Genomic DNA, 17,440 nt, shown 5'->3' on the forward strand with positions numbered 1-17,440 from the left:
TGCACTCTCATCACTGCCACTATCACCTGCTTCTCAGAACCCAGGGCCAAAGCCGAGGAGAGCGCTTCCTGCTGGCAGCCTAGGAATGAGGATTGTGTGTCAATGATTTACTTAGATAAGTGCCTGTGTGGGAACATTTTTCAGTTTTTAACAGACAAATGGAATGATTGTGATAACAAGGCATCCTTTCATGCCTCATTGACACCCAGCATTGATGTTTGGCGTCACAGTTTGATTATTCCTTGAAGCTTTTTGGGGGTCGATCGACAAGGCTTTAAAGTTCAACAACATACCAACAGGGCGGTTGTAATTTGTCATCTTAATGCTCGACTGGGTAAACTTGTAAAATGAAACGTTGACCCTTTGCTGTAGTATGTATGAAATGTTGTTTGAGAGATTCAATCAGAGATCTTATACTGCCACCTACTGGATATTACATGTGGTGCAGGGGATTGTCAGATTATTGTAATCCCATGTAAATATTCTATAAATTATAAAATGTAATGCTTTTATTCAGCAAGGACAAATCAAATTGATCAAGTGACAGTAAAGACTTTTACATTGTTATACAAAAAAAAAAATAAGTCTATTTCAAATAAAATGTTCTTTTCTATTCTGTAAATATACTGAACATATACAGGTGCATCTCAATAAATTAACTTTTCCATGACATTCTAATCTATTTCAGTAATTCAACTCAAATTGCGTATTAAATAAATGTAATTCACAGACTGCAGTACTTTAAGTCTTTGGTTCTTTTAATTGTGATGATTTTGGCTTACATTTAACAAAAACCCACCAATTCACTATCTCAATAAATTAGAATACTTCATAAGATCAATAAAAAAGGATATTTTCTGAAAAGTATGTTCATTTCTATGCACTCAATACTTGGTTGGGCCTCCTTTTGCATGAATTACTGCATCAATGCGGCATGTCATGGAGGCGATCAGCCTGTGGCATTGCTCAGGTGTAATGGAAGCCCAGGTTGCTGTGACAGCGGCCTTCAGGTCATCTGCATTGTTGGGTCTGGTGTCTCTCATCTTCCTCTTGACAATACCCCATAGATTCTCTCTGGGGTTCAGGTCAGGCGAGTTTGCTGGCCAATCAAGCACAGTAACACCATGGTCATTGAACCAGCTTTTGGTACCTTTGGCAGTGTGGGCAGGTGCCAAATGCTGCTGGAAAATGAAATCAGCATCTCCGTAAAGCTTGTCACGTGGCTTGGTACATGGAATGTGACAGTTGTAGCCCATTTCCTGAAGACGTCTGTCTGTGGTGGCTCTTGATGCACTGACTCCAGCTTCAGTCCACTCCTTTTGAAGCTCTCCTAAGTTCTTAAATCGGCTTAGCCAGACAATCTTCTCAAGCCTGTGGTCATTCCTTTCACTTGTACACCTTTTCCTACCACACTTTTTCCTTCCAGTCAACTTTCCATGAATATGCTTTGGCACAGCACTCTGCGAACAGCCAGCTCTTTCAGCAGTGACCCTCTGTGGCTTACCCTCATTGTAGAGGGTCTTGATGATCGTCAGCAGACTTCCCCATGACTGCTGTTGGAATTACTGACCTAAACCCAGAATTTATACCCTGAGAATGGTAATTTAATAGAACTTGAAATTAAATATTCTAATAATTTGAGATGCTGATTTTTTTATTTTGATGAGCAGCAGGCTGTAATCATCAAAATGAAGACAAAAAAGTCTAATAAATCTAGAATATGTTTCAATTTTACTTTTTGAATTAAATTATATAAAAAAAAAAAAAACCTTTTCATGATATTCTAATTTATTGAGATGCACCTGTAAATATACTGTATCTCTCACAACTGTTTGTTGAGCAACAAATCATCATTAGAATGATTTCTGAAGGATCATGTGACACTGAAAACTGGAGTAATGATGCTGAAAATTCAGCTTTGCCACAGAAATCAATTACATCTTAAATATTAAGAAAACTTATTTTAAATTGTAATAATTTCACAATATTACTTTTCGTACTGTAATTTTGATTAAATAGATGCAGCCTTGGTGAGCATTACAGACTTCCTTCAAAAACATTTATTTTACAGTCCCCAAACTTGAATGGAGATGCATATTAAATAAAAGGATTTTTAATATTATAAGAAAAACAAAAATATTAAGATATTTTTGTTTATATATTTTATAGAATGTGTCAGTACTTGACTATACCATCAAACTTCCAGATTTAAATGCTCCATATTTCATCTAATAGCTATAACTGAGAAGTCACGCACAGGAACATACAGTCAGGTCAATGTACTGTAGATTTCACGCTGATCAAAGTTCATTCTGACAACATGATTTTTCCTCATTCCGTCTCTCAATGGTGTTAAAGTTCATTTAGTTCCCCATCTTTGTGAATTTTTCTCAATACTACTACTGAACTCTCACATTACCTCACTTTATAAATGAAACCTGATCTACTGTTAAAAGGCATTTGCAATATATCTATCTTGCACAATGTCCTAACCAGTCACGACAGCTACAAGGAACAAAAACATTCGTTACTGAAACCTCATTGAAATCATGAAATCTCATTGGTCTTACACAACTACTTTTGCATACAGGTGAACCATAAATAGCAAGTATCCAAAATTAAATTTATTGTATATTTCAAAATGCCATTCAGCCCAAATGAACACCCATCAACATCTTTTTATATTACAAAAGGAACGGTTTTATTGAAATTAAGGCACAATACAATAATTATATTATATGTAATGACCTTATGATGCGTCACTGAACTAACTTCTGATGATTCGTCTCTGATTAGTAGCAGGTGATGGAGAAGTCAAGTGAGAGAAGGCGATACATCAAGTGGACTAAAACACGATGTCAGTTAAGTGCCATTTCTACTGTATTGCCATCATATATCAGTTATGGTTTAGTGTAGCGAATGTATTTTTTCCCAGAAGGCACCTCTTTGAGGGTGAAACCAGCTGGGAAAAGCTTGTTGGCATCTTCATCTGAGAGAGAAGGGATGACCATGACTTCTTCACCAGGCTTAGACAGAAAAAAAAAAAAAAAATAGAAAAGAAAATAAATATTAAAAAAATTGATGTCGAACGAACATTGATGATCATGTAAGTCAGTGACGTTTAGGCCTGCAAAGTTTTTGTTCACTATTTTTCGTCACTCACAATCTTGACCACATAAAAAAAAAAACAATTAAAAAACGAAATTAAAATAAATCTACTCAGGGACTACATTACATATACTACAATATCAAAGACGGTTTCTTACCTTCCAGTCCACAGGTGTGGCCACCTTCTTTGTTGCCGTCAACTGCAGAGAGTCTATAGCACGGAGAATCTCATCGAAATTGCGCCCCGTGGTGGCTGGATAGAGAATAGACAGCTTCAGCCTCTTATCAGGGCCCACCACAAACACCTGAAATATAATAAATGTGGTGAGAGCTGGTACAAATAAACCTTTTCAGCTTCATAACTAGTGGCCTCATGAAATAACGGTTCACTAATTTTACTCGGAGACCATATAACAGTGTGAACACCATCACATACATCTACATATCTATGCATTGATAATAAAAGTCTTCTCTTGGCTGGTTCCACAGGGTTTTCTTGCTTTAGCAGCATAACAGTTCTGCAAAAGTATTATGTTTTAGCAAAGTCTGCGGGTACATGGGGCAATGGAAATGTTGCATGCAGCAGAACATCAACAGAAATTTAGTCAGGCAGATCACGGTTTCACAATCATGACAATAAAGATCCTAAAGCAGTGGTTCTCAAACTTTTTGAGTCAAAGGCTGTGTTTGAAATCGCATACTCTCGAGTAGGTACTCATTTTGAATAAGTAATACTTTGTGACCGTTAAAAAAAAAAAAAAAAAAATGCTCTATACAGTATGATTATGTGTAGTATGAATGTAATCTGGACATACATTTGCCATGCTGTCATTATGTGACCTCAGCATCAGTTACGTCGCTTCACTGTCATTCACAATTCCTCTCCCGTGGCCTCATGGGATAGTAAAGTGTCCATTATATGCACACTTCAAGATCTCTCCAGAAGAAGTAGGTCATCTGGGTACTTGCTTACTCTTTTATGAGTACTGTCAATTCAGACATACTTTAATCACATACTGTTTTTTGCCTACTATATAGTAGGTAAGTATGCGATTTCAGATGCAGTCCAAAGCCCCCTTTGTTCGAAGGCCCTCTTATCTAAACTGATATGCACCTCTGGTACTTCTATTGTCAAAACAAATAAACTCAAAAATATGATTTTAAGAATATGGTTTGGAAACACCCATCTCAAATATTTTGAATTTGGACTGTAGTACCCATTTCAACCACTAGCTGTCAGTATTACTAGGGCTGCCCTTGACTAAAGATTTTTCTAGTCGACTAGTGTTCGTTCATTTAAGCCATTGGTTAACTAACTGCACGTTTACACTAATATTTTATATATATATATATATATATATATATATATATATATATATATATATATATATATATATATATATATATATATATATATATATATATATATATATATATAGGGGAATATTAAACCATAATGAGTGTTTATAAATATAAATATGTATATATAAATCTAAATATATATAGGTATAGGTGTAATATACAGTATATAGCGTATTCCGTACTCAAAAAGCTTGCCGCAAATAAACTATATAATATTTGGACGGGAGAACGCCAGGGAATACCAGGTGCTGTAAGCTTTTTGTAAATAAATCTTTAATACATTAATAAACTAGTGTTTTCTGAGTCAGTGTCAGCTGCAAAGATGAAGTTGATGACGTTGCCTCATCTCTGCAGTATAGTGGACACGCCTTTAGAGTAGGGCTGGGCGATATATCGCATGCAATTGTCACGCGCATTTCGTCAGTAAAGCCGGTTCCCTGATTACCGCTAAATCGAGAACGGTATTCCTGCACAACCGGAGGCTGCAGTTTGACCCTATTGGTTTCAGGACTGCAGTTCTAGGACCCTAGTTTTTCGTGACAGCGCCACCTACCGTACTGGATCAACACTAATTAAAGATGGACAACGTGGACAGTAATCAGACGGTGAGTACCGATATTTAATTAAGTTTTATTTTATAACGTTTAAACGGTGCGAAGCTTACATATTGAGAACTGCTAACTATGAATTAATAATTAATTCCCACCAAATTAAGAATTTGTGAGCTAGTTTTATTAATTACTACGATGTTAATTCGTGGCCATGATTTCATAAATCCTTGTTGAGTTTTAATGACGAAGTATTATAAGTGAATCTAGCCAGCACATTAATTAAACTTATCAGATGACAAGAGCATGGTTGATGTAAGGTTTGTAAGATTTACCTGCAGCTTAATGTATTAGTGTGAATAGTGGCTTAATATTCGTTGTTTTACCATATTTAAGTATAAAATATCTTTCATAATTAAACTGCCTAGTTGCACTGTGTTTTAGCCTGTTGTTTTGGCATTGTTTTGCAATGATGAATGAGGCGTTTGGCCTAATCTGCAGGCCTACTCCACATACAGTCCATGGTTATCATGTGTTAGTTTCTGTCATGTTCTGCATGGCCAATATGAAGTGATTTTATGGATTTGGTTAGGCTCATTGTAGGACAGATGATTAAAAAAGGCACTAGGGATATTTTCATGATCTTAAAATATTCTAACAAGTAGGCTCTCTCTTTTTCAAGATGCATATAACAATCCAAAAAGGGAGATCCCTGTCCCATATTTATATTAATGTTTTTCATAGGCCATCATATATGCCCTGGCTGCCCTCCGGAATTTGTCCTTGCAGGAGGCTGAGGAGGTCTTCCTTTCTGGTCCAGATTACCATTTCAGGTCAGAGTACAATATGAATTATTTTTGCACAATGCCTAGTGCACCATTTTGCTACTGATATTTCTGTTATCACAAAAGTGATTGTTCTCTGATAACTATTTCAGTGAAGTGGAAGAATTTAATAGAAAGATTGACAAACAATTGAGGAAAGAAGGGAGACCATTCAATTGGTGGGTATTGCTCTTATGTACTTAGACATTTGAAGTTTGTAATTTGATGTCAGTAACGTGAATATTCTGTTTGGCTCTCTCTCTAAAACTCCAACAGTGCATAAGTGTTAAATCATATATATTCCAGTTGAATATGTTAAACAAATGTTTCTTATTTATCTCTCTCTCTCTGTCTCTCGCTCTATCTTTCTCTAGAGTTGAAGCCTACAGCCATTCTATCCATGCAGCAACTGATGGAAAAAGGGTTCGCTTTGGTGCTGTTGTCGCAAAAATGACAAACAAACAAACAAACATTCTTGAATCATTCTTGTGTCTTGTCTTGCCTCTCAACAACCTTTAAAATATCGGCTGTAATTTAGTGACTGCATACGCTGATTCCAACTTTAACTTACCTGATAATGAGCTAATTCACTTTAAGGAGGTTAATCAATATACTGTATAATTCAAGAGACTAAGACTTTTAAAGTTCTCAATTTTTTACAATTGTTTTAAAATTGATATACAATTTTCATTTATATTTTGTGTAAATTCATGTTTAAATTTAAAATTGTGACTCAAAGCACACTTAGTAATTAACCTCTGCTGCATTTTGAATCAAAAATCACATTTAAAAACAAATACTACTGAGATTAATATATTGATGATATAAACATACATGACTACAAACTAAACCAACAGGGCCCAAGAACTGCGGTCCAGAAACTGCAGCCATCGCTATATCATCCAGTACGGTAGGTGGCGCTGTCACGAAAAACTAGGGTACTAGAACTGCGGTCCTAGATCTGCGGTCCTGAAACTGCAACCTCCGGTTGTGCAGGAACATATTATTGGGCTAAATCGCCATCACCTGCTTTCAAATGGAGCGGCATTTAATAGACAGAGTCGTAGATCACTGATAAGCTACGCAATATCGCGTTCATTATCGCAGATGAATCGCCTTCAATAATGAACGCGATATTGCGTAGCTTATCAGTGAACTACGGCTCTAATGACTGCACCAAGGAGATTGACAGTTTCACTAATAATTTGTTTATTTTGCACATATCAATAAATAGTTTTAATTCTTTTGGTGTAATTGGAATACTTCTTTCATGTAGGGGACAATTTTAAGATTTTGTTTAATTTTTGCTGCCATGTCTTTTACTCTAATGGAAAGAAAACTTAACCCTAACTCACATTTAGATGGTGTTTGTTTTAAGCCTACTACCATCCGTCTGTTTGCATCTGTAGATTTCTTCTAAATTAACCAAAACAAGCTAATCTGCATATTTAAACACATCAAGAGTTGTTTCCCCTGAAATGTTATAAATACATTACATAACAAATGGCTGCAGAGGGCACCAAAAGCCTACTGACTTTTGTAGTTACATTGCACAGCAAGATCAAATCCACGATCAAAGCCAACCACCATAATTAAAAATATATTATTAGTTAAATAATATTTGGCCACCTTTTTTTTTTTTTTGGATAGAAATGCCACTAATTTCTTTAACAAAAATATGGCATACATCAAACATTCAAAGACAGAGCGAGGGTTTAAACTTTTATATGTATTATCCTGTGTAAGCGTAGATTTAAGAGTAGCATTATGTAATGCTGTATTATGATTTTTAGATAGTTTTAATAAATCGTGCATCCTTTTCCTTAGAAAACTGTCCAATAAAGCGGATCATGGATGCGCATCCATGGAAAGCTCCTCTTCTGGTATTGACAGACCTACAGATAACTTTGCCATGGTTTAAAACGCAATGCAAATCACATTAAAATAATTAAAATTATAATATGATATAAATTGCATTAGTGTCAAATCAGGCAGATACGTTGATGGTGGTCAAACTATTAACGCGGCGTTAAACATAAATAATCTCACCCTTAAATAGCCAAAAATTTCACATATTTGTGAACATATAGGCTACCTGAAAGAAATGCACGGGATGGATCCATCTAGGGCTTTTTTTCTTTTCCGCTTCTCATCGCCAGACAGCAGTTGTATTTTCCCGGGAAAAGAGGGTATGCACGTGACGTCACCGTCGACCGTTACAACTGCAGTCACAGCCACTGAGTGGCAAAAGATTGAAGGGGCTCGCAGACCGGATGCGAAGCTTCGCGTCCGGTGTGCGAGCCCCTTGATTGGCAGTATTGGTTTGCAGCGTGAATGTCACGAAAAACACAAAACACATCCAAAACGGGAAAAAGCTTTGTGATTGACTGTACAAATAGCTTTGATACAAAACCTGAGACATATATTTAAAAACTGCAGAAAGCAACAAGGAAAAAAGCAAATGGATCACTGCAATTCACAGAAACAGCTAGACTCCAGGCAGAGAAACATGGATTTGCAGTTATCATTTTGTGTCAAAATGTTGGATTTTGAGGTAAAAACCATACCGTATACACTGTATCGTTATATATTAGTTTGACAACTCATCAATTAAATATTTTCCATCTTATATTCTGCATAATTGGGTGTTTTTCAATAAACAACACTGACAAAAACTATACTATAAACTATATATGTTTTAGGGATGAACAATATGACGATATAACATTGATATAAGTGATTACGCGGATTTAAACCTACCTATATTGTAGTTATACAGGTGCTGGTCATATAATTAGAATATTGTGAAAAAGTTAATTTTTTTATTGTAAATTATTTAAAAAAATGAAATTTTCATTTATACTAGATTCCCTACATGTAAAGTAAAACATTTCAAATTTTTATTTTTTTTTTTTTTTATTTTTTTTATTTGTTGATTAGAGCGTACAGCTCATGAAAGTCCAAAATCCAGTATCTCAAAATATTAGAATATTTACATTTGAGTTTCATTAAATGACCATCCCTACAGTATAAATTCCGGGTATCTCTTGTTCTTTGAAACCACACTAATGGGGAAGACTGCTGACTTGGCAATGTTCCAGGAGACAATCACTGACACCCTCCACAAAGAGAGTAAGTCACAGATGGTCATTACTGAATGTGGTGGCTGTTTACAGAGTGATGCATCAAAGCATATTAAATGCAAAGTTGACTAGAAGGAAGAAATTGGGTAGGCAAAGGTGAACAAGCAACAGGGATGACCGCAAGCTTGAGAATACTGTCAAGTAAAGCCGATTCAAACACTTGGGAGAGCTTCACAATGAGTAGAATGAAGCTGGAGTCAGCACATCAAGAGTCACCACACTCAGACATCTTCAGGAAAAGGACTACCAAGCCACTTCTGAAACAGAAACAACGTCAGAAGCATCTTACCTGGGCTAAGGAAAAAAAGAACTGGACAGTGAACAGTAGTCGAAAGTCCTCTTTTCAGATAAAAGTAAATTTTGCATTTCATGTTGAAATCATGGTCCCAGAGTCTGAAGGAAGACTGGAGAGGCACAGAATCCAAGCTGCTTGAAGTCTAGTGGGAAGTTTCTGAAGTTAGTAATGATTTGGGGGGCCGTGACATCTGCTGGTGTTGGTCCATTGTGTTTTATCAAGTGCAAAGTCAATGCAGCCATCTTCCAGGAGATTTTGGAGCACTTTATGCTTCCATCTGCTGACAAGCTTTATGGAGATGCTGATTTCCTTTTCCAGCAGGACTTTAGCACCTGCCCACAGTGCAAAAACCACTTCCAAGTGGTTTGCTGACCATGATATTATTGTGTTTTATTAGTGAAGCAGAGCTCTGTACAGATTTCCTTACTCCTGCTTTCACACTTAGAATGCTGTCATTCTTAAAATACCAGTACTAATAAACATTTGTGTCATAACGTTTTTAATAGCAGGGTATCGCAATACCTTTTTGGAACCGGTATATCGTGCAACACTAGAAGGGGGCAGCCCTAATTACATAATGCACCTTTATATTTTAGGATTTTGTTAACTAATAACCCTGTTGAGAACCACTGCCCAAAAGCATGGCTGCGATGGAAACTCACACAGCGGGCAGTGAGGGGCATCCCGTCTTTATCCCTCTCATCAGGGTCCAGCATCCCCAGCAAGACCGATAACTCCCTCTTGTCATCCGCTATGATGGGGAACGGCATGGGACAGCAGGCTTTGTCTTGGTTAAATGACATAATATCCTTGAGAGAGAAAAAGACACATAAATATGGAGTAGTTTTTACCATTTTTGCATACGAGTCAGTCAGTCATCCTTATGTGTGAAGCCTTATTAAAGGAAATGGTAAATTAAAAGAAACTTTGGATTATATAAAAGTCCCTTTACAAAAACAAGGCCAAAAAAAAAAAAAAAAAAAGTTAATTTTTGTGGTTTACCATTAAGAGAATTACAGTATACATGCACATCTGTGTATTTGCATACTGTATAATGAGTGAAGAACGCTCTGGTTAAACTGTCAGAGTACACAGTGACTGATTTCACACAAAACACTGTCTTGTGGGAACCGGGTGCCTGCGGCATTCTCATGAGTTCAGCAATGAGTTCAGCCAAAGGCATGTGTGGGTGTGAAAGTATGTCTGTATGTCCAGTAAAAGAGTTACCGTTAAAAACAGACAGACCGTAAAACAACATCAGCAACAAAAGCTTGGCAAATAGAGTTGTGCCTTACATTTTTTGACTCGTTTTAATGCATTTCCAATAATGTTGTTATGAAACTTTTGGCCAAGCTCAGAGCCTTGGGAAGCCAGATGTCTTGTAACAAGATACCAGCCCTGTTCGGTGGGGATTTCAGGGAGAGTACCAGAGAAAGTCAGCTGCAGAAATTCTTTTCTTTTGGGATTACAGTAAGGCGATTATGTCTGAACCAATCAGAGAAGTCCTCTGTGTGCGTACCTAAGGGCTACACGCCAATGATTGGATGTTTGAGCTACAAGAGACTCAAAACAATGCAGCATTATTGAACGTTAAGCCCATGTGACATCTGAAACGCCTGTTTATGAGTATCAAAGCGTTTCACAAACGTACACTACCGTTCAAATATTTATCATCGGTAAGAATAGGAAACCAAATATAATTGTATGGTAATTTTATCTGCGCACCTCACTCCATTTGCGGTGATCTTCCACGCTGTCGATGGACAGTGCGATCATCTTCACGTCCCGTTTCTTAAACTCATCATGAAGCTTCGCAGCACGGGCTAGTTCAGTCGTACATACTGGAGTAAAGTCACGTGGGTGTGAGAACAAGATACCCCATCTAAAGAGAAAAAAAAACAAGATGGAAACTAAGAATTACATACATTTCAAAAGATAAATTTAATGAATAACTTCATAAATTTTCAACCAGCTTTGTTATTGTTACAATGTCGGTAGTATATGTAAATGAACAATTTTACCCTTTCTCCCTATTACCTGAACAGAGATCTCATTTACTTTTTAAGATCGTCTTATTTTTGTATCCCCACTGGGCAGTCAGCTCAAACCCAGTGCATTATGAGTGTTGAAGTTTCTTCCTTTTTGTCAAAAGAGAACAGTACAGGTCTTTTAGTCATGTAGCACCAAAATAAATAAATAGCCTTTCTACAGCATAGACAGCAAAGTGTTATTAACTCTTTCCCTGACAGTTTTTTTTTTTTTTTAATAAAAGTAGCATTTTTTAAAATCATTTTCACATGTTCATGGCCCTCAGAATATCTGAACATCCAATCAAAAGAAAGAACAGAGCCTCTGATTTTAAACAAAGGGGGAAGAGAAAAAAAAAAAAAAAAAAAAAGAAAAAAAAGAAAAAAAAAAAAAAAAAAAAGTATTCCATCTTCATGTGGGCTTATCATTAAAAATAGCAACATTTTAATGGCAAAATTTGTAAGACTTTTGGATTAAAATATCTAAAAACCACTAGAACACAGAACGGTGTTACATATTTTGTTGACTTGTGTACTTGTACTATCCAAAATGTTTCCAAGAATGTTTAAATAAAGAGAAATAAGTATTTTAACATTTTAAAGCATAAAGGTGTTATCCTCGATTTCCCTTTTTTTTTGTAGAAACCATGGAAACACCAAAAATGCTAAAATATATTATATGGTTTAGACAGATGAGTGACTGTTTGGACATTCATCAACAGAAAATTTATGTTATATAGCTCAACACAGTAAGTCTTATTGTTTAAATCTCGTTTTCTTGACTTCTGTACCACAAGTACAATGTTTTACCATGACAAATATCGATCTAGCTTTTGCAGTGTGCAACAAGTGTCTTATAGCAGCCACCAAGAGAACACAGAGTAGCATTATAACTTTCAACACACAAACATATATAATATGATAAAACAGCGCTGCTTTACCCCACATACTCATGACCAGAAGAAGCGGAAGCATTCGTCTGCGGCATAAAAAAAGTTGCGTGTGTTGCACGTCTCTCATTAGCAATCGCTCCAGCGGCCTCATTCCACTTCAGCGGCTTTCATTCATACTCACACTACAGTAGTTAATAAATCTTGAATGCATGAATATGATTTCTGCCCGAGTCTCGGATCAAAGTCCCTTTAAGACAAGTCATTTCACTCGGCGGCCATCTTTGAAACGCCTCTCGGGCATCCTGGGCATCATGCAGCTCCAAAGCTGTTTGCCAAGCTTTCGATTAAATTTCATATTTGAAATCACCAATGAAATCTGACAACAACGGTCTCATAATTTTTTTTCCAAACGCTCGAATCATGACAAAAAAAAAAACTACATTTTTATGTTGGATCAAGCTAATGCGCATGCGCAGACCTAAATGCGCGTCTCGTGCCTCTTTTCGGAGGCACGCGTCTGACTGTTTCTATAGAAACCGGTGCTTCTAACGGCCGCTGCAGTGACGCAATGACTTTACCAGTCGGCAATTGGCTCTTATTTAGAAGGCGGGACTTATTCCGCCATATTGCGCGTTACACTTTCTCCCATTCAAAACAATACGAGTGACACGTCTTGTGTTATTCTACTCTTTGCTCGGATTCTTTTCCACCAACTGTAGATGTGAAGACAACACCTCCCATGGTTCTGCAAAAATCAAGGAGTCATCAAGCTAAGCCTTTGTTTTGAATAAGCGACCTCTAGAGGCAAAAACTACATAGGGTGCCTTTAAACAAAAAGGTGAGAAAATAGTGTTTTTTTGTCAAAAACTATGTCCGGATCGGATTCAGAATGATGATCAAAACATAGATGGAGTTGATTGCTTCCATCAACACTCCCAAAGCTTCACAGTCCTACAGCTCTTCATGGGTCCACATTTCATTCAGTAAAGTTAGGCAGTTTAGGCTGTTTATTGTTTGATGATCACGTTATTTCACATGTGCATAAGCAATGCTTTTATCGCTCGTTTCCGCTTGTAATGAATGGCAGGTTGAACCATTACAAAACAGGCATGTCGGGAAATCATCTGGGAGTGTATAGACTATTTATTATACTGGTACTTTGTAATCATATCACATGTTTTTCAAGTAATAAGGAAAAAAAAAATGACTCACTCCCTGGAGACATGAATTTGAGCATGTCTGAGAACATTCTCTTTATCTATCTGGGAAGTTACGGTTATGGGTTATAATTTCCCATTAACAATTGTAATCTCCATTCAGCCTGAAAGATTTTCAGTATTGTTTTGTAAAAAAGCACAGGGCAGCACTTCTGATTCAAAGCCAACAACCGTTTTGTCTGCCGTTAAAGAAACAGCGTCAAACTCTCTGGAGGTCATGTCACATCACATGATAATCACAATGAAAGGAAATTCAAACTCTTGCAAAATTTTGTCACAACTATCTAGCTTCACATTGTACGGATTGGAAGATATTTCTTAATTATGACACTTAGAAACAGTCAAAAAGAGGAAGATTTTGAGAGGCTTGTGCGCTCTAAATTGGGAAAAGCAGAACAAAGAGTTGCTAAAGGGACTTTCTTCTCAACGACATCTGTTAAACGCTTCAATTTTAGCATCTTCCACTTTCGCCTCCCTAGAGCAAAGAGGCGGATGTTTGGCTCGAAATGGGGACTACAGACAGGCCACCTTTTCTGTTAGATAATGCATTAAGGGACAATTGAGAACAGTTACACAACCTGAATATTAAGAATGCAAGGTTTCATGTTATTTGTTCAGCTTATACTGCTTATATGCATATTTCTGTTTAAAAACAAGTTATACTATGTATCCAGTACTGCCATGTATAATGTAGGGCAGGATTTGATTTTGACCATGGGGAATTGATTGGATGATTGTGGTTTGCGATTGCCGTGATGTCATGCGAGTGACAGGTTGTCCCGCCCTCACACCAGTAAACATCATCAGAGAAGAAAAGAGATGCCACTGCAAGAGGGAGGGGAAGTTATTTTGATTACGTTATAAAAAAAATAAAAATAAAAAATGCACGGATAAAGAATTTATTTAAAGAATTATTTTTAAAAAAAATTACTGCAATTGCTGTTCCATAATAAAATAAGAATTGTCCATTTTGTTTTCATGGTGACATTAAAGTCATGAAAGTTCATCATGAAGGTGAATTATTTGCATGCATTTTAAAGCCGTATCATGTTTTTTTTAAACACACACATATGAAGCACGCTGTCAGAAGACGTGCCGTGTGAGTTTTGAACCAAGTTCTCTTTCAACTGTCAAATACACACAAGGTTATATCAAAAACACACAAAGCTCACATAGTCGGTTATGTCTGTGAACGTAAACCGCAGGGAAAGAAATCACATGTGTACATTAGATCTGTGTATTAAAGTGACAGCAGCGTAATATACAGTACCTACTGCTGTTAATATGAACCAAACAACAAAAGAAAAACAGAAAATTATTCAATCAAGAGCGGTGAGTGACTTTAGTAGCTTTAAGAACATTTCTTACTTAAATACTGATGTTAAATGGTCTGGCAAGGGGATAAACATGGCGGACTGTGTACAGCTCAGTCAGGTCCCCTTTAAGATATTATAAACACTTTTTTCAAGTAATTTAAAATCTAAAAACTTTCCAAACTTCCACTTACTTTAAATATTAAAAAAAAAAAAAAAAAAAAAAAAAAAAAGTTTCTGGCACAATATGGGGGACTTCCAAACCTCTTTACACTCATGCCATCAACAACAATACTGGCATTGTTATGCCACAGCCACAGAGTGACTAAGCACATTCCCCTTCTAAACATTTAGTACATAAATTAAAGCAAATGGTTTAAAGATTTTACATCTGCAGTAATATCTGACATAGCTTTTTCCTTAATTGCAATGAAACATTGAAATATGTTGTTGAAGTATAACTCATATAAAAGCGAGTTTCAGTCTCCATATGCCACATCAGGTATATTGTATCAGGTGATGTTTATGGCGCACTTCAGCCACCTGATGATCACGCGTGAGTGAATTAAAAGCACATTAAACGTGAATTACAGACGTTATCCGAGTAGGCCTGCTTCCTCACAAACAAAAATGTAATTGTGCTACTTACGAATTTCCCAAGAACTCATGAAATTTTATCTTGCCGATTGTAGTCTCTGCTTCAAAGTTAGGGAACACGTCTCCCAACAGAATTCCAGGCATGACTGTTTCCCGCTGCACTTTACTCTTGTCGGCACATGTAATCATAGAATGGGAGGTTTATATAAGTTACCAGGAAGTCAGGGAGTGCGTGTGTGGGCGGACGACGATTCTGATTGGATGAAACACCGACGCCTCCCTGAGGTCAAAGATTAAATTAATGTTCATCATTTGCACTAAAAATGCAATCATGTCTTTTCTGTGCAATCAAAAATGCAATCATGTTATTTTATTATTGCATATGGAAGAACAAACAACTGAATATAAGAATATAACCTTATATCAACAATATTTAATAAACATATATAAAAATATATAATTTAGTTAAAATATCAGGCATTTGCTTAATATTTAATAAACATATATAAACATATATAATTTAGTTAAAATATCAGGCATTTGCTTATTTCGTGTTGATTTGTTCCTTGTTTTTATTGATGAGTGTGGTTTTGACATTATAGACTACTGCTCTTCAAACTTAAACACTTGCATAAATTGTTTGTATTTGTAATAACTAATATTAATAACTAATGTTTTTAATAACTAATGCTCTGTCTCTAAACTGATTACATGAATATTTCAATATCTCTATTTAAAGAAATCGAAGTAAAACCTAATATCTGTTGAAATGAAATGTTTGTTTGTTTTTTGGGAGGGTGGGGGGTAGTGGTTTTAGTCCACTTTTGTATCATAGGACAGAAAATCAGTGTAAATAAACAGATAAGTTTAAGATAAGTTAAATTAAGTTAATCAATTAAATAAACAAGTAAATTTGATGTAAACAAAATTTTTTTTAGAATCAATAAATACATTTATAATTGGTAAAAGTAAATGTGATTAAAATAAATAAAACATCTATTTATATATATATATATATCTATTGTATATATATATATATATATATATATATATATATATATATATATATACACACACACACACACACACACACACACGCATCTGGTGTAAGTTTAAGGCAATGTTTGATCAACAGGTAAGTATGTTGAACCAAAACATTTAAAGAGAAGTAATTCCTTGACAATTAAAAGTGTTATATAGCCCACTGAATCATTCTCAGACTTAATGCTGACAACAATGGAAGCACTTTGGAGAGAACTGTCAGGAGACTTATTTCTTAGCACAAGAGAGGACAGTGGCACAAGAGGATTACCAAATCATTGTTTTAAGTCTGAAAATATAGCAAAAGTAACACAGAAATTCAAAAGCAATGGATTTGTGACAAGGCCCCTGAAATAATCAGGCCTTCATTTTAATCTTTCATTTAGTGATGAGGGATTTTTTTTGCTAGACAAAGAGCAGGAGAAATATCAGGCGAGTGTCTCAGAGCCAGCAAAAAAAAAAAAAAAAAAAAAAAAAAAAAAAATATATATATATATATATATATATATACAGTACAGTCCAACCACTAAGATTTTTAATGTTTTTAAAAGAAGTTTCGTCTGCTCACCAAGGCTACATTTATTTAATTAAAAATACAGTAAAAAACAGTAATATTGTGAAATATTATTACAATTTAAAATAACTGTGTACTATTTAAATATATTTGACAAAGTAATGTATTCCTGTGATACATTACTGAAGGATCATGTGACACTGAAGACTGGAGTAATGATGCTGAAAATTCAGCTTTGCCATCACAGGAATAAATTACTTTGTCAAATATATTTAAATAGTACACAGTTATTTTAAATTGTAATAATATTTCACAATATTACTGTTTTTTACTGTATTTTTAATTAAATAAATGTAGCCTTGGTGAGCAGACGAAACTTCTTTTAAAAACATTAAAAATCTTAGTGGTTGGACTGTACTGTATATATATATATATATATATATATATATATATATATATATATATATATATATATATATATATAAAATAAATGTAATCTACACATAATATTTTTCCCCCCACAGAATATAACTGCCTCTTACATTTTAAGATGGGGGG

At 35.5% G+C, this 17,440-nt stretch overlaps 1 protein-coding gene across 1 annotated transcript; it reads right to left on the minus strand.

Annotated features, from left to right (window-relative positions):
- Positions 1-2,676: 2,676 nt before the first annotated feature.
- On the minus strand, positions 2,677-15,538 carry prdx6 (peroxiredoxin 6). Its single transcript, XM_048208562.1, has 5 exons — positions 15,380-15,538; positions 11,006-11,162; positions 9,943-10,089; positions 3,267-3,413; positions 2,677-3,026 (listed from the first exon to the last, which is right to left on the minus strand). The coding sequence occupies exons 1-5, from the start codon at positions 15,514-15,516 to the stop codon at positions 2,901-2,903; spliced, it is 714 nt and encodes a 237-aa protein (XP_048064519.1). The 5' UTR covers positions 15,517-15,538; the 3' UTR covers positions 2,677-2,900.
- Between the last annotated feature and the right edge of the window lie 1,902 nt (positions 15,539-17,440).

The sequence above is a fragment of the Megalobrama amblycephala genome, linkage group LG11 (genome assembly GCF_018812025.1).
Source record: "Megalobrama amblycephala isolate DHTTF-2021 linkage group LG11, ASM1881202v1, whole genome shotgun sequence".
NCBI lineage: Eukaryota > Metazoa > Chordata > Actinopteri > Cypriniformes > Xenocyprididae > Megalobrama > Megalobrama amblycephala.

Bases quoted from the DNA above. Each gene is read 5' to 3' on its own strand.
- prdx6 (XM_048208562.1), bottom strand. From the start codon at position 15,516: ATGATTACATGTGCCGACAAGAGTAAAGTGCAGCGGGAAACAGTCATG. The intron at 10,090-11,005 runs GTGCGCAGATAA...TTCTCTCTCAAG, and splicing joins ATCACCGCAAATGGAGTGAG to GATATTATGTCATTTAACCA. The intron at 3,027-3,266 runs GTAAGAAACCGT...TTTCTGTCTAAG, and splicing joins CCACACCTGTGGACTGGAAG to CCTGGTGAAGAAGTCATGGT.